Consider the following 25,822-nt stretch of genomic DNA (forward strand, 5'->3'; position numbering starts at 1 on the left):
TGAAAGTGGAATCTGTATCCTCGTGAAATTATGTCTAGGACCCATTTGTCCTTTGTGACAATGTGCCAGTTGTCTGCAAAAAGTGCGAGTTTTCCCCCCAAGGGGGCTGCCAAGAGAATATTGCTTGGCCAGATGAGGTGCAAGTCATTGAGTTTGCCTTCTGGTGGATTGAGACCTGTCTTCTCCTCCCTTTTGCGTTGTAGTGCCCCATTGGCGAGGTTTATACTGGGCTTGTGGTTGTCCTCTCCCCCTTGGGTGTCTGTATTTACCCCTCTGCGGTCTGTCAGTGGCTGGAAAGGACCAATTTTTTGTTGGCCAGTTTCTGCTGAAGCAAGGGGGTTGTACTTGTAGGAAATCTTTGACTGTCTGCATAGATTTTGCCTTATCTTCCATTTTCTTTAAAACTTCTTCTGTTTTAACTCCAAAAAGAACATCCTGCTGTAAGGGAGCATCTAGTAGTTTTGCTTTAACATGATCAGGCAGAGTTTGTTCCTTTAACCAAGCATGCCTACGTATAACAGACCCAGTGACAGCTACTCTGCAGGAGGCCTCCAAAGAATCAAACCCACATTGTAAGGTATATTTGCCCACCTGCTCAGTGGCGTGCAACAGATCCTGTACTTCTTTCAATTCAGTTTGTTGAGGGAGAGTGGTTATTCTTTGCTTTAACTGAGAGATTAGAAATTGCTGATACTTAAGCATATAAAATTAACAATTCAGTGCCCTCATAGCTAGTGTGGCTGAGGTGTAAACCTTTTCCCCCCACCTGTCTAGTGCTCTGGAATCCCTCTCAGAAGGTACTGGGTTTTTAGCCATAGAAGCTTTAGCCCCCTTGGGACCCTGGGAGATAGTCTCTGGGTCAGCTACTGGGCTTTTGTAAAGAAATTTGTGGGAATCAGGCACTCTGTAGTATCTGTCAAGCTTAGCCGGAGCAGGAGGTAGAGAGTCTGGGTTGAAACTGGATTCTAAATAGACATCATCCACAATGTCCAAAACTGGTGGGATGGCAAGTGGTCTGTGTTGGGGGAGTAAAAGAAACTCTCTGAGCCTTTTCTTTGAATCAGAGTAGTCCTGACCTTTCCAGTGAAAAATGTTCCCTCATAGTGTGTAAAGTTTCCCCAAAGGAGTAGTCTTCAGGAGGAGAAGCTGAGGGAAGAGAGTCCTCAGCATCAGAATCTTCATAAGGAGAGAGGGAATAGTCTTGGTCCTCAGAGGAGTCTGAAGAAATGGACATTTGCTCAGAGGAAGCATAATCTTCCTCTTGTCTAGGCCTTTTGTCAGGAGGGGGCTGTGAACCCCTGATTAAAGAAATCAAATCTTTAGCCATTTTGAGCATCTGTTTCTTAGGCATAGGGCCTTGAACAGGAGACTGAACTGCAGTCCTTTTAGACTTAGAAAACGTTTTAATGGTAAGAGTCGTCGGTCTGAAAACGCCTTCCGAAACTGATGGCGTTTCTGTAGCACCGACGTCTTTAGAAGCGGAGTCGTTGGAAGGGCCTGAAGTAAAAGGCTGCGTCGGCCTGGTACATTCCGTCAAAATTTCCGTAGCGGTCTCGGGTTCCAGATCTGCAGTAGTCAGGGGCTGCATCGGAGCCTCACTGAGGACCGGAGAACCGTAGACCGGATCAGCCGAGGCCTCGGAATCTGGCTTATGCCTGGGCTGTCTGTCCTTATCCCTGCATTTTTTGTGCACGCCGGTAGTCGGTTGCTCCGACGGCATGGTGTAGTTAAATTTCCTACCGAAGTAGTGTCATGCGAAATCAAAGCGTCTTTTAATAGTACGCTTATTAAACCTAGCACAAAACTGACAAGAAGTGACGTCGTGGTCTGGGCCTAGGCAAGGTATGCAAAAAGAATGAAAATCCTTATGAGGTATTTGCTTCCCACAAGAAATACAATTGTTAACTTTTTCTGACATCGGTCTGAGACAAGAAAAGTTTCCCCAACGGGGTACTTAGCTTTATAGAAGACTTCGGTCTGAAATTCGAATTCGAAAATCTCAGGAGTCGGCCGACCGGCACTTGCGAACTGCTTCTGCTTCGGGCACCACGTGGCAAGAAAGACTGAAGAAAATGGCGTCGGTTGCATTATATATACCCCTGGCGCACTGACGTCAGGGAAGAGGCGACAGCAACCGACGCCGGACCAAGACTTTGGAATTCCGGCCGACTATGGGACCACCTGACGACAGGATAACCCAAGTGTGATGACTGCAGCAGGGTAACACAATGAACATCAATATATGCACTGATAATTGGGCTTAAAACAGTGCACCAAAAAATTGTCCTACCTTTAATAGTAATTTTGAATTGAACTGAAAAAATATGGAACACATTGCATTTGATTTGATTAATATCAATTAATGACTTTTTTGTTGCTAAGTTTAACAGATAAGTGCAGGGTCACATATTTTTTGTATTTTTGTTTATTCAGTTTCTGTGGTAAGTCGGGTGTTGGTTAATGCTGGTGTGTCACTCAAAACGTTGTTGCGTGTCACCTTTGACGTGTCATAGGTTTGCCATCACTGGCATAGAAGCACATATTTATTAATGATTTAATAAAACATAACATAATACTACAAACCTGCCAAACTTCCAGTCTATGCTCTTACCTTTTGGTTGTTATACATCAAAGCCCAAAGTGCTGAGGCACCTATGGTTTGGATCATAAGACTGTCGCTTTCCAAGCAAGATGCCAATGTTGTTATGATGCTGTCTGGAAACAAAGGCAACTTCTTAATGGAACAATTTCTCAGTTCAAAGGATTCTTGATAAAACAAGTTCAAACTGTTACTTGCCCTATGATTTTGAGACTGCAGAGCATTTCCCTTTTCCTTTTTTCACTATAAATTAAATTATACTTTTGCACTTATTCTGCACAATGTTTTATAACAAAATTCATGTTCATAAATAAGGGAACCAAAATGACTTTTCCTCAAGCATTTTTAAACAGTAATTTAACATTAAGACTGACTTTGCACTAAATATGCTTGAGCATTTCAATAAACATATTTATGGGATGGAAAGAAACAGATACGTTAGTACTCAGATGATCTTTTGAGGGGGACTCTCTGTAATAAATCATGTTTCCTAAGAGCCCTCTCCTAGTAATACTTAGATTTATTACTTCAGTGCTTGAGGTCTGTTTACTGGTACACACTATGACATCACAGTGTCAGGGTAGACATGTGCACGTGTCCCAGGTACTGTCTGCTGAGGGAGTTTTCAGAGGTTGGCTGAAATGCTAAATACTCCTACCTGTTGCATCTTACTTCAAGGAGCTCTACACTGAGACAGTACAAAAATAAAAATTTCCCAGGGGAAGCAAAACAGAGAATCCAAACAAAGGAGTCATCCTTGTAAAGGTATGCACTGAGGACTGCGTGGCTGGTAGCACAGACATTAGTAATGGGTACTTTCTTAAAACTAGTACTGGAAGTTTTAAGTCCTGGGGCTGAATAACTCTTGACTGTTCTGGTTGTCTGAGAACAACAACAACAAAAAAAAAATACAGCTGGAAATCCACTTAGGCAAAGTCTGTCTAGCAACTGATAACCTCTTTCTACCAAAGGCAAACAACATTCCTCCTTAAAGTAAAACATGCTGCTGACGTACATCAAGATTATAGAAATATGGCTCTAACCTAGATTTTATTTTTGGGAAAAAAAAACAGGGTAATCAACTTGACAGATAAGTGAAACCTATGAAATCACTCTGCCAAAGTAGAATGACTTACCCTAAGGGACACATAATCCTTACATAAACCACATATGACCTATTATGTGGGCGCGATCCGGCAAAATGTGCCAGAAGATGTAAACGCCACCAAGATTGTAGTCTTTGATTAAAGCAATCTACTCAGTCAATTAGGAAATTTAGGACTCCATGTAGAGAAAGGTTCTTTACCATGTGATGTGAAAGAGCAACCCCTCAAAAACTGCTTGACAGCCTGTCTTGGTACTGCATTAGATAACTATCATAGAAATGACTGATAATGGAGAATAATGGTGGAAACTTTAAGGCACAAATCAAAAGTATCAAAAGTAGATAAGACAGACCATGCAAGTACGAGTGTGGAAGAAGCTGCTACTTTGTTGAGAAAGAGAACCTTTCTACTTTGCAATAAGTCTTTATAGTAGAATTTCCTAGAAGCCATAAGTGTCTCACAAATATTAGCAGTAAGACCTGTCATAATAAGAGGGACTAAAGGATTTGAGGTGAAAACAACTGTCCTGTCAGCCAAATGAAACACCCATTTGGACTGAGATGGTTGTTGTCATCACAGGGCAAGCAGGATCAGTTTTGACATTTCTTATCAAACTTTGTGAAAAGGTGAGATATCAGAAGGAAATGGTAGAAATGCATTCAGAAACATACCCTTCCACATAAAAGGAACACTTCTACCCCCAGGGCTGTCTGCATATATGCAGTGAGCAGAACAAAGAGGACTGTGCTGTCTGTTGTGATGAAGACATCAATAGGGTATCTTACTCCTGCAAGATCTCCTGCCATAAGACTACATCGCTCTCAGTACCAGGAAAGAGCTCAAACAAAAATGCATGACTACCCAGTATAACGTCAGTTCCTACACAGCTTCCTGACAGATGGGGAAGGAGTGTGCGTGCGCACACACATGAACACACACACACACACACACACACACACACACACACACACACACACACACACACACACACACACACACACACACACCTTGTCTGTTCAGATACAAACTTGCTGTCTATCTGACCTCATCAGGAGTGACTCTGCTGTCAGCTCAATTTTAGGGGATTTATGAGGCATAATTTTCACAATACAACAAAACAATATCTCAACTAACAAGGGCTGGCTGCAGGTGGAGCCCATTATCTCTCAAGGGAAGCATTCACTGCAAAATCGGAGAGGACAGCAAAGAGTTCAGTTACCTCAGGTTGGTGGAACATATCCTTCATGCCAGTGAGTGAGCAGTGCTAAAGTACAGTACAGGCATAGAGTCAAAAGGGGAAAGTTGGTTTTACAAACCGTGACAGTACACTGTTCAATTAAGTGATGTCATCTGGAGATATGCTAGGGGCAACAGACTGTGCATTTTCACCAAGAAGTCAAGAACTATGTCCCTCTGGGCCTTGCATTGTGAATAAAGGACAGAGTATGCATCCATTCCAGCAAATGCACTGTTCTTCATGGAAAGCAGATAATTTATGGCCATCCTCAATGTTTGTAATCATGGCAAACTCCTGCTCAGTTCCATTGTTAGGCAATCTCTGAAAGAGGGACACAATTAGCTAGCATTACAGATACTGAAGTGCTAGGGACACCCTTCTCCTGCACAACATCTGACTTCATTGCCAGCACTCTGATAGTGACTCCTGAGCACTACAGAACAAAGAAGAGAACTTTCACCAACAAGAAAGAAGATTCAAATCAATACACAGCAATCCCTTGTGACATTCCTAAACAATAATATGCAGGAGGCATCCATCAAGATGACTGACACCATTCAAACTCCTTAAGGTAACAAGGACAGTAGGGACCAAAGGGTCACTAGCAAAATCCTGGGACAAAGAATGCATTTAAAGTTGCTGTGATCCACAATGGACTGACCACCATCTGACTTTTGAGAAAATGTTGGAGGACATTGTAAAAGTTATCGCTTCACTTTGAGGCTGACACAGACTCTAAAACATTCCTAATGCATAGGGACTGGGAATCTGTCAAGATCGAACAACTGATCCATTGGGTATCACCTGATGGAAGTAAGCTAAGCATTTATAACATGCAGAATTTTTCATCTACATCCAGCTGTTCAGTGCACTTGTTCTACATATCCTGTCTACTACTTTATGCACTAATGTGCAGAGTTGGGTTCTGAACTTCTGCTGTATTCACTTCCCAACCATACCATCCTTAACAAGCCTGAAACAGGATTTAAAGTCATCTCACACACAAAAAAATGGCAGGTAGTTACACAACTGTATTATGTTCATCATTAAATCACTATTAATAGTAATGCTGACAGATGGATAATTCCCAGAGCTTTTAGGAAGACTGGGAGGGGGATAAGAGAAAAAAATTCTGTATTCCAGTAAATTCTGAAGTGTGTTTCTGGCAAAACCAGTCTTGGCTCTAGAAAAAGCATCAGTCCAGTAATACCAAGTAATGATGTGAATGGAAGACCAAAGTAGCTGCCTCTAAGACAGACTTGAAGTCAAACCCTTTTGAAGAAAGCCCCCGAAAAAGCTACAGTCTGTAGAGTGGGCTTTCACATGTACTTGGAAGGATTTCCTGTAGCATAAAAAAATAGAAAGAGAACTCCATTGAGAAATGGCCTGTTTGGATACTGAAAGACCTTTCTTTTTACCCCAGTGGAAATAAAAATTGAACAGATTTTAAAATCTCTTTGGTGTTGTCCGAAAAAAAAAATCTTTTTTTCCATCAAATATTTTTTTATTTTCCATTAAAATAACATTTACATAATATTTTTAAATATAATTTTAAACAACTATATACAATATTTACAACAGCCTGACTTTCAGTTATATACACTTTATGTTATTAAATATAGCATAATCAGATCAGTTATCAGAGATACAATATTGATTATTACAGTGTCCAACAAAGATATAACTTTCTTCCAAGGATTATTTACCAATGGCCTGGGATAGATTTGTAGTTCTTTGATTTTTACTTCCATCAATGCAGCTGTCCTCAGTAAAGTGCAGAATTCTTCCAAGGTCGGGGGTGTATTTGAATTCCACCTTCTGGTTACACATTTGCTAGATATAGCAAGTATTGTCCATAACAAATACCTATTTGTCTTATTCAGGTAGGGACCTTCATTTACATTTAGTATTATCAATATTTTAGTTAAGGTAAAGGATTCATTAAATAAAGCTTGTAAAAAAATGATTGATTCCATTCCAGTATGATTTAATTTTATTACATTCATAAAAAATATGAATCCAGTCTGCTTTATTTGACTTTTCACACCTCCAGCAAAAAACATTTGTAGTAGTACTGATCTTTTTAATTCTATCTGGTGTTAAAAATGCTCTATGTAAGTATTTTCAGTTAAATATTTTACAGTACTGTGTGTTAGGTGTGCAATTAACTGATAGTAAGATGTTACTTTTAGTTTCTTCTGTTAACTGCAATGACTGACGTTTTGTTAAGAACTGCCAGTATGATGGTATGGGAATTGTTTTACATGTTATTAACTTTTTATATAGATTTGAAATGGAATTTTTCTTTTCACAACTATTATATATAAATTCATACAGAAAAATTATTAGATTTGGAATATCTTATAAATGAGGAATTATTAATTAATCTGCATAAATCTTGAGTGCACATTAGAATGCTTTGTAAGGTTAACCAGTCCTGTGTTGGAATATTGTAAGCAGTTTTTATCATCTGTATATCTAAAACATTTAATTTATTTATACACTGAAACCAGCATAAGAATCCATTTTGTTCCCAGGAGGTTATTGTTTCCCTATATATTTTGTGAGGAAAGTTCTTAGTGATGGTAAATGGGGTTAAAAGGTCAAACCAAAGTTTTAGATCTATGTTTGCATTGATAAGTTTCCTAAAGGAATTGATGTAGTGATTAATCAGTGGTGTTGTAGAAGGTTTTGTTATATTATATTGTATACCTATGCATAGTATGTACCAGGGTTTGTTTGATTTGTATACTATTAACATATTTTTACAGATTAAATTCGTTTGTTAATATAGCCATTGTTAATTCTTTCCAGTTGGCAAAATAACTTGGGTTTATCCAGTCTATTGTAGTTTTAAGCACAGATGCTTTTATATATGTTTCTATTTCTGGGAAGTTCCATCCTCCTTGTTTCCAGGGTCTAATGTGATGAGTTAGAGCTACTCTATTCTTTTTGGGATACCATAAAAATTTTATTAAACATAAGTTTATTTCTTTGAGAATGCATCTTTCAGGAATTAACTGTATTGCTAATGCTACATATAGTATTTTTGGCAATAAGACCATTTTTATTAATTGCAATCTGTCTTCAAAAGTTAATATAATTTTGTTCCACTTTTCTGTATATATTTTTATTGTTTCAATAATGTTTTTATAATTTTTTAATATTGTTTCGTTTATATTTTTGCATAACACTATTCCTAAATAATTTAGCGTACGTTCTTGTTTTTCTATGATGGATTTATCTGCAACTTGTAGTTTTTTTTTCTTATTTAAAAATAGAAATTTTGATTTTGATCTATTAAAGTGTAGACCTGAAATCTTATAAAATTTCTCCATTACTTCTTCTAGCTCTGCTAATGATTCACTGGAGTCTGATAGGGTTAATAAAATATCATCAGCAAAAAGCATTATTTTAGAGATGTACTGGTCCTTTTATTCTTGGATTATTGTGTATTATTTCTGCAAGTATTTCTATAGCCAAAGCAAATAAAATAGGAGAAAGGAGGCATCTCTGTTTAGTACCTTTCATTATATGGGTAGATTCTGAGGTGAAAGGGCTTAATTTAATATGGGCTAAGTTATTAATATATATGCTTTTTAATAATAAGATGAAGGGAGGAGGAAATTTTTAAAGGTTTTAAATAGATATTCCCAGTTAAGGGAATCAAAGGCTTTTTCTATGTCTAATCCGATTACAAGTGTTTCTCTATCTTCTTTATTCACATAATCTATAAGACTAAGTATCCTTTTAATATTATCATGTGTGCACCTGTTATATAAAATTCCAATCTGATCATTATTAATTGTCTTTGACAGTGGGATTTTCATTCTGTTAGCTAGGATTGACATGGATATTTTGTAATCATTATTCAGTAATGATATCGGTCTTATTGAGGTGCAAAAGTCTGATGGTTTATCTTTTAGAACTGGTGTTATGAGAGAATATTTCCATGAAGGTGGTATTTTTGCTTCTGACTGGACTTCTAGCAAAATTTTATGAAAAAGGGAGATTACTGTTGAAGGGAAGAGTTTGTAAATTTCCGTAATAATACCATATATCCCTGGAGCTTTATTAGATTTACTTTCTTTTATCTTGTCAACAATTTCTTTGTAGGATATAGGGGAATTTTTTTTATATTGATAAGGTTTGTATCTAAGTTTATTTGGTTGGTATCTAAATCTTCTTTTTTGAAGTGTTCCATAAAATGGAACTGAAATGCTTCAAGGATGTCTCCTATATCTGATACTTTTTCCTTTTCTTTTCATGATATATACTACTAATGTTATTTGCTTTAGATTGTATTTTAATTCTTGTAGATCAGTTATGTAGATATTTGGGGGAGGTGGCTAATGAGTTTATTTTTAATTTTTCCAAGGCTAGACAAGTTTTGTGTGTTAGAATTTCATTATATTTTTTATTTAATGCCTCTATTTTTTTTTTTTTTTTACTTCTGGACAATTCTGATTTTTTTTTTTTAGATTTTGCTGTCAAGAGTCTGGTTTGCAAGTCTAATGATTCAGATTCCCACTCTCTAACTTTGTTTTTGTACCAGCTGAGGGTCTTACCAAATAAATATGATTTTAACGAGTACCAAACCATGACTCTACTGATTTCTGTTGCATTATTAATAACTGTAGTTCTGACAACATCCAGGGTCTGAATCGAAATAAAAAAATCTCACTTGTCTATGTACATCTAGCAAATAAAGAATTATTTTTCCCTTATTTTGAGGACTATGAAAATATGCAGGAAGGTGAATGGACTGATTCAAGAACATTTTAGTAACAACCTTAAGTATAAATGACAGATTAGTTTTAAGGGCTACCCTGTCCTATTGGAAGACTAGAAAAAGTACAGTAGACATGAGAGTTTGTAACTCTGAGACCCTTTTGGCAGTTGTTAAGGCTACTAAAAGATCTATTTTCCATGTATATTGGGGGTGGGGGCTTTTTATGAACCGCTTGACCTCAATGCATGAAGAAAGAGGTGGGTCTCTACATAAACAAGCTGAAATAGCTAACAAGTATACATTAATAAAAGTATATGCCAAGTCAGAGTTGAGCAACTCACACAGATATTCAAGGTTGAAAGGTGTCTCTGCTTACTATGGATCCAATCCTTTTTCCATCACCAAACAGAAAATATTTTCCATTTAGAACTGTATTACGTCTAGTTGCAGATTTCCTAGCCTCCTTTAACTGTAGCACATCCTCTTTTTAAAAGGGATTAAAAGTCTATCATCCATACTATGAGACTGAGAGTCTTCAGGTCTAGCTGACTTACAGAACCTTTCTGCTGTATGAACAAATCCATCCTCTGTGGTAATGTCTGGTGACTGCTCTCGACTAAGTGGGAGAGAAGGAAGAGGCAGCGCTGTCTTAGCAACAAGTGTGGGGGTGTCTATTTTTGAACTGTCTTTATGAACCTTCAGAAGGAGATTTTGGATGAGAAGGAATAGGTGGGTGGGGGGGGGCAGTCATTCAGAAATTTCCCCTTTCATGGGAAGGAGAAGGTATCCACCCTGCAGGCTTCCTTGCAAGGGGTCCTAGAGCAAGCCATTCTGAGAGGATGGTTCAGAGTGGAGGTAAAAAATCTATCTCTGGGTTACCCAACTGTCAGAACTCTATCACTTTTCATCCATTCATGAGGATCTGCCCTGGATCTGCTCACGTAGTCTGCCAAGATGTTCTGGTCCTGATGGAACACTGCCTGTGTAGAGGAAAAAGAATGTGAATAGCAACATCCTAAGGAATCATTGCTAATCTGTAGCTGTTTCTCATACTTGCTGATAAACTGCATGACAGTGGTATTGTATGTCAGAAATTGAAGTGCTCCTGAAGACCAAAGATGAAGAAGAGTTTGGGGAATGTTACAGTACAAAATAACTTCAGGCAACAAAGTTCAGTAGAGAAGAGAGACTAAGCAATCAATGTTGTGTGTCCCAGAACACAAGAAACGTCATTCTTTTATATTATTCTTACAGCTAGGCAGAATATATTGTATCTATTAAACTACAGTCACTGACTAACTACAACTGAACACCTCTGCATTACTTTTGCTAACTGAAATTCTTCCGACTCCTTATCTATACCTTTCCATATCAGGTACAATTTCTGAGCTTCCACACTGGAACTTTCTATGCTGGCACTATTCTTGTTGGCAGAAAATAGATAACCAAAATCAGACTAAAACTATCAGAAACCATCTTGAAATAAAATGGATTCCAAAAATAAGATATTCATCAAACATTCTCCCCTCTTTACACCTTTTCCTCTGCATTCCCCCATTTGATGCTATGTCATGTACTTTTTATTGACTGGACAATGGCAACAAGTTCTCTAAAGGGTGGACACTTTTTCACATGCAATCAGACATGCATTACATTTAGTTTTCTTCTATCCCTGACACGCACAATTTTTATACAAATGTTTTGCAAATACAGTCTTGATGGCTATGAAAAAAGACAGCTTGTATATTTTTTTGTTACACATTCTCCTTGTACCAAAATCCTTCAACAGACTTTGCTATCTTCTTCATCATAACTTTTCACAACTGTGGTCAGTGGCAATTTTTCTGCTCTAGTTTTAATATCAACATTTTATAATTTTTTTTTTGCTTTTTCTGGATTCTAAATGTTTTGTAATCAATATTATAAAGATAAATAAAATAATTCTTAAACGAATAATGATTACTGCGATTAGCATGAAGAATTTTAAAACGCCTCTGAACTGTCAGCTTCTCTGGCATGAGACAGTTCTGCCACTTATTGTATAACTTCTAGGTAACTACAAATGGCATTTGAATTATCTGGAATGAACAAGCAGCACTCTGTTTTTGAGAGTGCAGATACCATGCCTAGAAGCAAGGGTGAAATCAACTGCCATTCAGTTCTGCAGCACAACACTAGGCATGACAGTGATCTCCAATATAATCTGATTTATTGATTTAAAAGTAGCATTACTTAATATTTCTAATAATTTAGACAGTTTTCTCAATTTCAAATTAATATTACTGCCCCATAAGCAAGTACAATCCCTGCTGCTGAAATAATACCATCCCAGAGATCCATGTAAGCTAATCCTTTAAATGCAGTGTTTTCTACAGCATGATGATAAACCCAGGAAGCATCTATTTTTCTCAATGTCCTTTGCTGCCTTCTTGTGGCGGGCATTACAAATTTAACCACTAGGTGAAGTCTCTGTATGTTGTACAGCTGGGATGACATGGCCTGTATAGGAACAACTCGAGCAGTCAGTTGATAACCATGGCTGAGCTTGGTCTCTGCACATATAACAGAACTCATGTAATGCCAAAATAGCCAAGCCTCCAGCCCATTATATATTTTTCATATTTTTTGGGTGAAATTGCATACTCCATCCAACAAAGTGTCCCATTTTTGACATAACAAGTATGTTCCTTTACAGTCACTAACAACTGAAGCAGAACTACTGAAAAGGGGGCAGAATTATGTTTATCTTTCCAATTTCTGGTTAAGAAGATTGTATGCAATGCTGGTCCAGTTTCTATGTTAGTTGCTGGTATTGGAATCAATGGAATACTCCACGTGCAGTGGGTATATGTGTACACACCCAACAGTTAGTAACCATCATAGTTTTTGTGTAGGTATGTAAGGCAGCAGAGAAAGTGTTAAACTTAGGATGCTAATCTGTTTTTTTTTTTGTTCAATTTTAACCAAACTTCTATCCTGAGTTTCGCTAAATTCTTATCTCTGATAAAAATGTATTCAGTGCTTACAGTTCCAATGGTTCCAGATGACAAAAAATGTACTAAAATGATGATAAAAACTCCAACAGTCATTCCAATAATAAGTCTATACGAACATTGAGCAGGTCAGGGCTGGAGAGGATTCTCAAAAAATTGCAAGCATGGATGATGAAGCATCTTTCTGTAGTCCATATAAGATCGATTCCCAAGCAAACTCCATCCTGAAGTTTCTGCAGACAGTGACCCCATGTGCAACACAATCACCTGACTCACTGCCTGGATTTTGAGCTGACTGTCAGTCATTGTCTGCTGAAGATAATGTTGCTGAATCATTGATAATCTCTTCTGATTATGATGTCAATGAAAATATTGTTGATGTTGAAGAAGAATCACTAAGCCTTATTTCAGACCACAATGTCATAGCTGAATCACTAAACTTAGCTTCTGGATGCAAACATGATGGCACTGTTGAAGACTCACTAGGCCTCACTTCTGGAAATTAGAAGTTATGTCCTTACCATAACGTTCCATGTGGAGTGTTCATCTCGCCTTTGTTCTTACACCTGGGTTCGGAGCCGAGCCTCGGCTCCGTGTCGGCCGCTTGCAAGCTCTGCATCGAGAAGAAGCTCGAGACAACCTAATACCCACAATCTCCCTCTGCCTTTACCTCAGATCTAGTTTGCAAGCAAACCAGCAGTCAGAGAGAGAGAACACAGTCATGCCAAAAAATTACATAGAAGCAAGAACACTTATATCTATATATATATATATATATATATATATATATATATATATATATACACATGTACATCATATATATATATATAACAACTGCAAGTGTAGAAGCAGAATAACCCAGACCAGGCACCAAATTGAACGTTCTTCCTGAGGGAGGGAGGGAGGGTGGGAATGTAAGAACAAAGGCGAGATGAACACTCCACATGGAACGTTATGGTAAGGACATAACTTCTAAATGTGAGAGTGTTCGATCTCGCCGTTTGTTCTTACACCTGGGTAGCGCCCCTAGCTCCATGTTCCTGAGGAACTCACGGGAGAACGTTCTTGAGCACAGTGGAACCAAAGGTTGCCCTGTCCCTAGAAACCCTGTCTACTTTGTAATGAGAGATGAATGTATGTGGTTTAGACCAAGTAGCAGCTGCACAAATAGTGTCTAATGGTAGGCGAGCTGCATGAGCCAGGGATGTAGATACTGATCTTGTAGAATGTCCTTTGGGTTTGACAGATAAAGTTTGATTTGAAGAATCATAAACGTATATAATACAATCAGTTAGCCATTTGGAAAGAGTTTGTTTAGTAACTGCTACACCTTTCCTGCTGTCAGCAAAGGCTACAAAAAGTTGATCAGATTTCCTGTGATCCTTTGTTCTATCCAAATAAAATCTAAGTTGTCTATGGACATCCAACTTGTGTAACATATACTCCAATTTATTGGAGTGATTTTTGAAAAAGGTAGGTAATTCAATGGATTGATTAATGTTACTGATAGAGCAAACTTTGGGGAGAAAGGATGGATTAGTGCGAAGAGATACTCTGTCAGAGTGAAAGATCAAATAAGGGTGTTTAATAGAAAGAGCCTGAAGCTCAGACACTCGCCTAGCGGATGTAATGGCTACCAAGAAGAGGGTCTTCCACGATAAATACTTCAATGGACAAGAGGAGGCTGGTTCAAATGGGGGTAACATCAACTTAGATAATAAAAGGTTTAGATTCCAAGGCGATGTAGGAGATCTAACTGGTGGTCTAATATGGAAAGACCCTTTTAAAAAGGCCTTACAAAGTCTGTGAGCCATAACAGGAGCCCCACATTCTTCCACATGAAAGTTGGAGATGGCAGCCAATTGCACTCTCAAAGTGGCAGGGGACGCTCCTTGGTGGAACAATTCTGTTAAAAACTCCAAGATCTTGTTTAACGGAGCTATGACAGGGTCCAAATGCTGTGAGTTTGCCCAGAATACAAAACGCTTCCATTTACTAGTGTAGGTCTTTGTAGTGGAAGCTTTATGAGAAGCCACTAGTATATTCTGAACTGCAGGTGAAAGAGAATCAGACTTGGCTAAAAAGGGAAGCGGAGCAGCCAAGCTGCTAGATGGAGTGACCCGAGGGGTGAGGAACCCCTGACGAGTGAGTCAGTAGATCTGGCTCTGGGTCCAGGATCCAAGGTCCCCGAATGCGGTGTTGCAAAAGATATGGGAACCAAATTTGACGAGGCCAGAATGGGGCAATGAGGATTATCGTCCTTTGCAGGTTGTTGGCTTTCTGCAGAAACTTTGCAATCAGGGGAAAGGGAGGAAAAGTGTACAGGAGACCCGGGGGCCAATCGTGCACCAGCGCGTCCCTGGGGACTTCCCCTGGAGGGGGTAATAGGGCAAAATAGCTCCTGCATTTGGCGTTCATTGGAGACGCAAAAAGATTGCAGGAAGGCTGGCCCCACTTGCGAAAAATCTTCTTCGCAACTGACTGTTTGAGGGACCACTCGTGAGGCAACAGGATTGCTCTGCTCAGCCTGTCGGCTATGACGTTGGATGACCCCGGGATGTGCGTTGCGATCAGAAAGCGACCCGTGGACTCCGCCCATTGCCAGATTCTCATGGCCTCTCTGCATAGCTGATAAGACTTGGTTCCCCCTTGTTTGTTTATGTACCAGACTACGGACATGTTGTCTGTCTGAACTGCAATAGTCCCTAGAGGAAGAAGGGGAGCAAAGTGTTGCAACGCTAGAAACACTGCCCTCAACTCTAGAACATTGATTTGCAGATTGTACTCTAAATTGGTCCATTCGCCTTGGACTGTCTGTCCCTGAAAGATGCCCCCCACCCTATCAGGGAAGCATCCGTGGTCACCGTGGCTGTCGGCGTGGGTAGCACAAATGGTCTTCCGCTGGAAAGGTTGCAAGTCTGAAGCCACCAGGCTAGGTGTGATTTGCATGTGTTTGTGATCAGAATTTCGTGTGTCAGAGGTAGCTGTTGGAATGACCATTGTGCAAACAGTAGCCATTGTAGAACTCTCATGTGCTGTCTTCCCAATGGTATCGCAATGAGAGAAGCTGCCATGAGACCCAAAACCTTCAGAACCAGTTTTGCTGGAGATTTTCTGGATGACAGAAGAAGAGATATGTGGCTTTGTAGTGAGGCTATCCTTTCTGGAGGAAGCCTTAGAATTAAATGATGCGTATCCAATTCCGCTCCTATGAATAAGATATGCTGTGATGGCTGTAATAAAGATTTTTCGAAATTTACGGAAATTCCGAGGTGAAAACAAAGTTGTAGAGTGTAATCCCTGGCCTGTATCAGTTGACGCCGGGTGGTGGCAGAAAGGAGCCAGTCGTCCAGATACGGAAACACCTGGAATCCTAGGCGTCTCAGATGAGACGCTACCACTGCCATGCATTTGGTGAAAACCCTGGGGGCTGAGGTCAGACCAAAGGGCAGGGCTCGAAACTGATAGTGACTGGCTCCCAGCCGGAAGCGCAAATGATCTCTGGACGCCCTGGCCATTTTGATGTGGTAGTATGCGTCCTTCAGATCTATTGAGCACATCCAGTCGTCCTTCTGTAAGAATGGAAGGATCGATTGAAGCGTGACCATTCGGAACTTTTCTTTCTTGACGAAGGTATTGAGGTTGCTTAGGTCCAGAATCGGCCTCCAGTCCCCTGTCTTCTTTGGAACTAAAAAGAACCTTGAGTAAGTTCCGAATCCTCTTTGGTCTGCTGGGACTGGTTGGATGACTCTTTTTTCTAGCAGCTTTGAAACTTCTATAGCTGCTGGGTCTCGCAGATGGGGCGGCACATCTGGGAGTCTTCTCTTTGGAATGGGGGTGGATAGGAAGGGTATTCTGTAACCTCTGGTAACCACGCTTTTTACCCAGTTGTCTGTAGTAAGATTTTGCCAGGCGTGAGGGTATAAAGCTAAGCGACCCCGACTGCCTCCAGAGCAGGACAGTCGGGCCTCCTCTCAGGAGTGCTGGAAAGGTTTTCCAGGGGGGGTATCCCTGTCACCTTGGTTTTGCGGACCCCCTCTGCCGCCAGGGCGGCGTCTTCCACCTCTGCCCCCTCCTCTGCCTCTAGAGGGGGCATCACCCTGTGTGCCTGGGAAAGAACCTTGGGGTTTTCGAAACCACATTTTCCCACCGCGTTGCCCTTTGGGGTACGGTCTGGATGGGGTGGAAAAACGGACTCCGACAGCAGACAGAGTCTTTCCCTCCTGCTCACACCGGGTAAGGGTCTCCTTTACTTTGGGGCCAAAGAGAGTGGCACCGTCAAATGGGGCGTTAGTAAAGGAAGACTTGAAGGCCTCCGCAAATGAACATAAGCGCATCCAGGATTGTCTACGAAGAGCAATCGCTGAAGCTGCTGCCCTACTCGATCCTTCAGCTGCGTATGACATCAGCCTCATGGACGAGTTTACAATGGATGTAAGGGTATTGAGTTGTGCTGTAACTTTCTCCGAGACAGCAGCATCTGTAGTACCCTGGAGGGTATCTCCCAACTCTTTGATTAGATCCCTCTGTAGTCGTGTGAAGTGGGTCAAATAGTTCAGGGATTGCATAGAAAAAGCCGCTGAACTAAAAATGCGCTTCCCGTACCTGTCCATGGTCCTAGAATCTCTGTTAGGGGGATGGACAGATGAGGAAGATTCCGACATCTCCTTTTTTGTGGCCGCTGCCACCACCATAGCGTCCACTGGAACTCCTTTTGTCAGATAAGCCTTGTCCTGGGGTGCAGTAATATACTTATTAGGCTTTCTAGGGACTGGCTCCACCGTGTCAGGAGCCTCCCACGCCCTTCGAGCAATCAGCTCCATTAACTCATCGAAGGGCGGAGTAACCCAGGAGGAGGAAGGGCGAGCACCAAATGCCTTCAGCAAGACTGACTCATCCTCAGAAGGGGGGAGGGACTGCCAATCACCTCTCTGCTTTAGGATCTCCAAGATGTCAGAAAAAGAGACATCTTCTGAGGGTGACTTTGGGGACCCTTCTGACTCATCCAAGTCAGTATCGGATGTCAAAGATTCTTGTGGAGAATTTAAGTGTCTCCTCTTACACAATCTTTTCCTAGGAACGTCTTCGGGGGAAGCCTCCGAGGAAGAGGGGGCACCCTCCAGGGGTGGCTGAGACACAGGTGCTCGACGCTTAGCTGTAGCCGTGGGTGCAGAGGAGGATAACGGACCTTTATGGGGAGGAGAAGCTGTTTCTGCTGATGTGGTTGTCTGGGTAGACAACACCTTCCTCATGAGATCGAAGGCCCCCGGGTCCCGCGTTGAGGTATTTCCCGGTTCCGAAGAAATGGGAAGAATCCCCGAGACAGGCACCGAAGGCATCGACCCCGAGGACGGAACTGAGTCGATCCGAGCCGAGGCCCCGAGAGGGAGCGTCGGAACCGAAACATCGGTCCGACTCTCGGTCCCGGAACCCAGGATGGATCTTCGGCTCCGAGACTCCGGTACCGGATCCGACGGAGTCGAGGTGAATGGAGCCGACCAAGAAAAGGACGGTTCTGGCACCGAGGGCTCCACAATCAGTAGCTCAGCTTCTTCCGGCTCCGAAGACTGGACAGGTCTCGGAGGAGGAACAGATGGAGACAGTGGAAGGCCTTCAAGTCTCGACACCAATTGAGAGGAGACCGAGATGAGTTTGGATAAGGCCGTATTCTCCATTAACTTCTGCACCACGCGGTCTACATCAGAATCAGAAAGGGGCCTGGAAGAACGGGTCGAAGGAATCGAAGATGGAGCCGACCTCAATAGTGTCGGGGGAGGGAGCTCCGTTACCGGTTCCAAGACTCGAGGCTCGGAAACTGACAACAGTTGAACACTCGGCCCCGAAGTCTGTGGAACCGGTGATCTAACTTTAACTGAAGAGCTCGGAGCCGATGACTTGGGCTCCGACGTCTTCGATTCCTTCGAGGATTTGGATGCCTGGTCTGAAGCATCCAGAGCCTCTTGAAAAGTAGGTTTTAACAAACCCCTATCCATGAGTTTCCTGCGCCTATCTGTCATGACCCTCCCACTGAAAGAATGACAAATTGAGCAGTCTTCTTGCAGATGGAGAGGGCCAAGACAGTAGACGCAGGAACTATGATTGTCAGTAACTGACATCTTTTGCCCACATTGGCAACGCTTAAACCCAGATTTAGCCTTTTCAGACATCTTAAACTTAATATGGGTAGAAAGTGTGAAGTCAAGTCCAGTAGTAAGTCCAATCCGGTGAAATTGTCGAATCCAGTAAAAGGAAAAATGTCTATCCGGTAGTCAATCCAGTAAGGGGTGGTAGGGCCCCGAGGGAAACTCTAATAAGTTTAAATTAACTTAAACGGAACCGAGAATTCCTCAACCGTACCACACACACACACTTTGTCACTAAACAAACTTTTTAGAATAAAATTATTCTGAAATAACAAGAAAAAAATCTTAACTCTTAGCTTTAGGTGCTCGAGCTCGACCCAGTGATGCAAACGCTGCAGCGGCAAACTAGATCTGAGGTAAAGGCAGAGGGGGATTGTGGGTATTAGGTTGTCTCGAGCTTCTTCTCGATGCAGAGCTTGCAAGCGGCCGACACGGAGCCGAGGATCGGCTCCGAACCCAGGTGTAAGAACAAACGGCGAGATCGAACACTCTCACATCAATGGTTTTTCTGTTTTTTTTCATCTGGCATGGGATGTGATTGGTTCTTCATCAGTGAAATGAATGACATCAATGGTGAGGGCTTTCTTAATGTGTGACACATGAATCCAAGTGTGTCATCCTTGACATCTGATGGCAGCAGCGATAATGAGTAAAACCAGGAATGGTCCTTTCCATCTTAGTTGAAATTAATGTTTCTGGAGAACGTTCAGATAAAATGGTATCTCCAGGTTGCATGTCATGTTGAAAAGCTGGACTGGGATGCTTTTGAGCCTCAAATATCTTCTTGTGCATGCAGGTGCTGCAGTGTAAGGAGAAGACACTTGCAATAAAGAAAAATAGATTCATCAACATTTTGTAACTCCAGATTTCTAGGCAATGGTGTGGCAGGCATTCTCATATGTCTTCCCATCAGAATTTCATGACTGGAAATTTTTTCTATTACTTCTAACTGCATTGTGCACACTAAATAGCACTAAAGGCAAAGCCTCTGGCCATTTAAGCCCAGTTTCCTTGCACAATTTTGAAGTCTTACTTTTACTGTTTGGTTCATCCTCTCAACAATTCCTGAAGCTTGGGATCTGTGTGGGCAATGATATTGTGCATTTATGTTTAAAATTTTACTTACTTGTTGCATCACTTGATTTGTAAAGTGAGGACCTCTGTCTGACTAGTTGCAAAGTACAGTTGTGTAAAATCTTACCATAACAGTAACTGTCCTCTTTACTGTTGCAGTCTTCATAACATTAGGGATCCTATGCCTAGGGCAGCCCGAAGTCCGGACAGTATACCAAGGCCTTAGGTTGCTTTAAGGTACATGATATATCCTGGAATAAAAATCTGTTCCCTGTTGAGAATAAGGGGACAGGTGGGATGGTTCCATGTACTACCAGACCCTGAAGAACCAAAAGAAAATGTGGGAGCTGAGGAAGGCCTGAGGAAGGGACATGCAGACCATAAAATAACCATTCTGGATAATGGAAAGCACCCAGTTGTCTGTGGTTATCTGTTGGCAAACAGGAAAAGAAAAAGTCAACCTGAGTAACAGAGGAATCTGGCTGAGGGGGAGGAGTGTCTGAATGTCAAACAAAAGCAGATTTGTCAGGGAAAGGAAACTTTGTACCTTTCGAACCCTGAGAAGACTTGTCTGGAAAAGCTCTTCTATAAGACATTGTGCCCTCAGAAGGCTGTCTAGGCTGCCTACAGACAAAAGAAAGCGTAGATGGATACTTTCTCTGAAACTTAAGAACAACAGAGACTAAGATTTGTTTAAAATCCTGCATAACTTTACCCTTATCCTGAAGGGTCTTAATTCGGCAGCAGCAGTGCCAAAGAGATTCTGGTTGTCTAAAGGGGGGAGTCTAATAATTTGGCCTTGATGTTCTCAGGCAGAACTACAGCCCTCATCTCCTCAATGGTGATACAGTCTGCCAGTTGGTGATGGGACCAAAGACCCTGGATTTTGAGGTTGAGAAGGCTCCCCAACCTTGACTGGAAGCATCTGTGTACAGCTCCTGAGAATGGAGAGGAACCTGGAAAGGCAAACCCGGATTCAAAGAAATCTGGTGAATTCACTAGTGGAGCTGGAGGCTGGACACCAGCAGGGTCAGAATACATCCTCAATCGAGATCCAGATGGTGCTCCCCAGAGGAGGCATCATCAGTATCAAAACTGCATTTAATAGACTGACAAGCCACCGGAAAATCACAGCTCAAAAGAAAAATGGCATATCAGCCAGTATACCCCCACATTTGGATAAAAGAGCTAGGACATACCTAGTCATATGGGTCTGGTAATTAATAGCCCTGAAAGCTACGGTAGTAGAAGTCCATACTTTTTTTTTACTATACCTGTCTATAGCATGGCTGTCCTTACCAGAAGGAAAAAGATTAGAAAAGAAATAGCAACTTGGATGGATTACCAGTGGCCACAGAAATAACAGCAGGATCAGAGGAAGGGCTTTTATACAAAAACTTCTGAGCTTCAAGAACTTTACAGAACCTATCTGACTTCTTAGGCTGAGAATCAGGGGCCTGAGAAGCTGCAGTTACAGTATTTAAAAGGGCATCCAGCACTAGAGGGACTGCAGAAGGTCAAGGAAAATATGTCTGCATGAGTTAATACCTTTCTTGAACGTCAGAAACCTGGGAACAGTCGCACTTAAAATATTCAATCATATGAACCAACATATCCCCAAAGGACAATTCTTCCACAGAGGAGTCAGAAGAAAGTGAATCCTCTTCTTCAGACCCTAGGGTAACAGAAGAGTGGATTTTTGAAGAGTGAGGCAATCACTCCTCACCAGAGTCTAACTCTTCAGCAGATGAATCAGAGTCCCTGAGATGTTTGGAAGGAATGGAAGACCAGGAAACAGATGCAGGAACAGCTAATCCCTGAGGGGGATTGAGAGCCATAACAGCATTGAAAAGCACCTGAGTAAAATCCTGCCATTCTTTGTGGGGATCCTTAGCCACAGAGGCCACATTGCCTAGTCTTCAGTTTCTTTTTTTAAAGGACCATCAGCTTTAAAAAATCTAGGAGGTTCAAACCCCTGCCGAAATACAATGAGAGCATCAGACACCTCTTACCAAAGAAGTATTTAGGGAATCTCCCTAGGACCCTCCAATATAATCAATCGTGGCTTGCCCTCCACATATGCACCAGATGGAGGCACAGTCTCAGAAAACATAAGGGTAGATGGCCTCCAACTGGGTCGCAGCAGAGAGAGCTAACAGCACCTGACAGTCCTCTGATTCTTCACCAACCCGAAGAAGATGTCTGGTGGAGACTGAACACCAGCAGGGTCAGTATGTGCCTTTTTGGCTTTCTTCTTAAGTGGCGGCTGAACACTAAGGTAGGTGGATTAAGCCATTGTACTTTCAGCCAAAAGTTTGAACCTCTGGTTCTCCAGATAAATAGAAAAAGAAGACAGATGACTACAGAGTGTATTGGGAGACAAACATCTGACAAATCTCACATTTTTTTATGGTCGTGTATAGCACCCAAACAAAAAGGCACTTCTTGTGTCAGTCTTTATGGGGAATCTGCCTCCCACACTCATATTTCCTTTGCTGGATGACATGTGAACTAAAGTAAAAGGAAGAAAAAAAAAGGAAGGAAGAGACCCCAACTAAGCAGTTATCTTTATAAGGCTTAGTAGTTGTACCAACTCATTGATTGACTTGCAGACTGAATTCAAATGCAGTGTTCAACTGGCAACAAAGAAGTTCTGAGGATTAGATGCTCATATGTCACATTTTACCTTATGCCTTGCACATAGGACATGCATCTGATGTAAATCGCCCGGAAGGTGTAAAGGATTTGGTATGCTGGCTGGATATCCTAAGTGTGAAGAATACTGCAACAGTGATAAGGAAGGACGTCTCCTGCAGTTAAGGCTGAAATAAATAAACTGAAGTAGAATGTTATAAATCAGTGTGGAAAAGGATGATAGTGAAATGGGGGATAGGGGATTTGAGAGATGGAGAAAAACAAGGATTTTAGATGCAAATACTTAAACAGAATGAAAACAACTACACAGAATGCAATATTCACAGCAGAAAGTTACTTAAGAATTAAACTAGTACAGAAATAGAGAAAGGTGATTTTTCCAACTGAGATAAAAACAATCAAAAGGGCGAAGGACCTGGAAAAAAAAACTTTATTAACCTTTTTGGTCCCTTAGCATGCAGAGGAATTTGAAGATCTGATCTTAATTTCCTTATAAACGGCACATCTCATGCTGTGAAGGACCAGTGCATATTCTACTAAGACTGCTTTTGTTGTTTACTTTTGTATATTTCTATTATTCTCTTGCATCTTGCTTTGCACCAGGGCTGAGACTAAAATTGCTCAATTATGATCAAATAAAGTCTAAGATAGTAGCAACTTTCTAAGATAAACAAGAGCAAAGGGAACTACCTGAAGACAGGAGGTTTGTAGATTGGTAGGTATGTGGAATAGCCTTGCAGAGAATACTGTACAATCAAGAAAGTAAGTACTAAATTAAAATGCAGCAGATGCACATAAATTGATCCTTTTGAAGTGAACAAAGAAACTGTATGCTGGCTATAACAAATTACAGCTTTGTTGTTTTAATTCACCCATTAAGTAAACAAACGTATCCGGCAGAAGTACTTGCTTTCAGGGGTAACAGGAACAGTTTAGTTCGGTGACTTCCTCAAGTTGAACAGAGGTTCAGGACCTGGGAATAAGATAATCATACTCAGAACTACAGGATAAAGCTTGTTAGCAGCTCACAACTTTTAACAAACTGTGACAATCTGTTATGCAACATAAAAGGCAGACAAGGTGGCCTTCCTCTGCCAACAAATTATGCGTATGTTACTGTACAATTCAGTTTTGACCTGCATCAGCTGCTACAGATAGCGCCACATTATACTACTATTATGAAATGTAATAAAAGAGTATATAGTACCTACCACTGGCTAGGATTTTAGGCTTGCTTGTTGGGCTGAAGCAAATATTATGAAGAATTAGCAGTGCCACTGGTTGGCTGCACTTGTGTTTGCATCGAGTCATTTCAGTCAGCAACTCCAAACATCCATTAAATTTTACTATCATTTGCTGTCCATCATCACCAAATGAAATGTTCAGTAAAAGTTTCAGCCACAGGGTTGTCACAGTACTAAGTTTTTTACTTCCAAGTTTAGGAAGAGGCAGTGATACGAAGTGCTGTAAGAAGTTACTCTGAAACAAAATACAGGAATCAAGAATTAATTTAAGGCAATTCAATTACATTACAAGATAACATCTCAACAAACACTCCATTTAAAATATTTAAATTGCCACCTAAATTAGAAATGCACTACAATTAGCATAAATTATAGTTATGTACTTACTATAACATTGTATCTTGATTATCCATGTCCATCCACTTCCCTGAATGGGACAGGTCTTCCAGCAGGCACAAACACAATTGTCTCTTCTCAAACACTTCAGTATCCTCTCCTAACTCCTATAATACACCACCAGTCCCCTCCTCTACAGATCAAGTTTAGCAGATTGATTCTTAAATAAAGGAAATCTCCGTAATCAGAAAGAGAAGATGGCCTCAGAGCATATGTGGGCTTTATTAGGAGAGCAGGTGACAATATGGAAGGGGGACAGTGGGAGGATTGGTGAAATGGATGGACATGGATAGTCAAGATCCAGTGCTATGGTATGTACATAACTATTGCTCAATGGATGGAACACAGTACACAGCTAAGTTCTTCGATGACATCATGACCAAGTACCACAGATTATGGTGTTCCTGAAGGAAGACCTGGAAGTACTGAACACCATTTCCAGTCTGAAGTATTTGCAGAAAGTATAGAAACGTGCCTGAGTGGCCACTATAAAAATATCATTAATTGAATGTTTGAAGAATGCAGATGAAGCAGAAACAGTTCTGGTGGAAAAAAGCCTTTGGTTTGCATGGCAAACATCTGTTAGAGGATACATAAATATATAAAATGCATTTGGACAACTATCTGGCTAACAAGAGTTTGCATCATTTGACCTAATTTGGTTTTGGAAAAGGTCACTAACAATTGAACTTTTTTTTGAAATTGCATTGTCAAATGAAGGTAAATCCAGAATTGTCTATACAAACATGCAGAAAATGAAGGAGGTATTCTCCCTGCTTGGAGGAAGAAAAAAAGACAGGCAAATACAGGGGATGGTCAAAAGTAGACATGTGTCTCCTTGGGTAAAAAGGAAGACTTAGTACATACTGAAATCCTATCTTTATGAATGATTAAGTAAAGGTTTTGCAATGCAGGGCTTGGAGTTCTGAAATTCATCTTGTGGAAGTAAATAACATTAGGAAAAAGTGTTGTACCGAATAAAAGTTTGAGTTCTGCTGAAAGGGCTGGTTCAAACAGAGGCACAGTCAATTTTCCTAAGGCAAAACTGAGGTCCCAAGGTGATATGGGGCCTTTAATGGGGGAGGGGGGGGGGGGCAAAGTAGGAAAACTTCTTTTGGACAGGCCCTGCAGATTCTTTGAGAAGTAGGAAACTGAAAATTAGAGATAACTGATTAATGGACTTCAAAGCTAGATCCTGCATCAAAGAAAGATGACAAAGTGAGTACTGAAAGGGCCGTGTATGAAAAAGGGGTCATTCCTCTCTGGATGGCCCAAATGAAAACGTTTTGTCATCTGATCTTATATCTCTTACATGGAGAAGGTATATGGGAAGTTGTAAGGATCTGGACCATCCTTGTAAGGAGACTAGAGTTCCTGGCCACCAGTATACATGGAGAAACCACAAATTATTTATAGGGTTATTATGTCCAAGACAAGCTTGCCTGACAGACAAGACAGGCAATAAAAGAGGGGTCTAGAAGCAGAATGACCTGTTTCAGGTAATGGCAAGGCATAGGGAACCTCAGCTGACAAGGCCAGAATGGGGCAATGAGGATGGCTATAGGTCTGCACTGCTTTGCTTTTTGGATAAATTTGACCATTAATGGTAGATAAAGAAAGGCATAAAGACCACCAGTGGCCAT

General features: G+C 41.0%; 1 protein-coding gene across 1 annotated transcript in view; it reads right to left on the minus strand.

The window, feature by feature from the left end:
* Nucleotides 1-25,822, minus strand: part of RTTN (rotatin) — a 3,641,098-nt gene that overhangs the window by 76,809 nt on the left and 3,538,467 nt on the right. Inside the window, exons 49-50 of the mRNA XM_044067142.1 lie at nt 23,751-24,018; nt 2,612-2,715 (exon numbers count right to left, since the gene is read on the minus strand). Coding sequence (XP_043923077.1) covers nt 2,612-2,715; nt 23,751-24,018 — 372 coding nt within the window. The remainder of the gene's footprint in view (nt 1-2,611; nt 2,716-23,750; nt 24,019-25,822) is intronic.

Source organism: Protopterus annectens, chromosome 3.part1 (assembly GCF_019279795.1).
Source record: "Protopterus annectens isolate FY-2018-M chromosome 3.part1, PAN1.0, whole genome shotgun sequence".
In the NCBI taxonomy this organism is placed as follows: Eukaryota; Metazoa; Chordata; order Ceratodontiformes; family Protopteridae; genus Protopterus; species Protopterus annectens.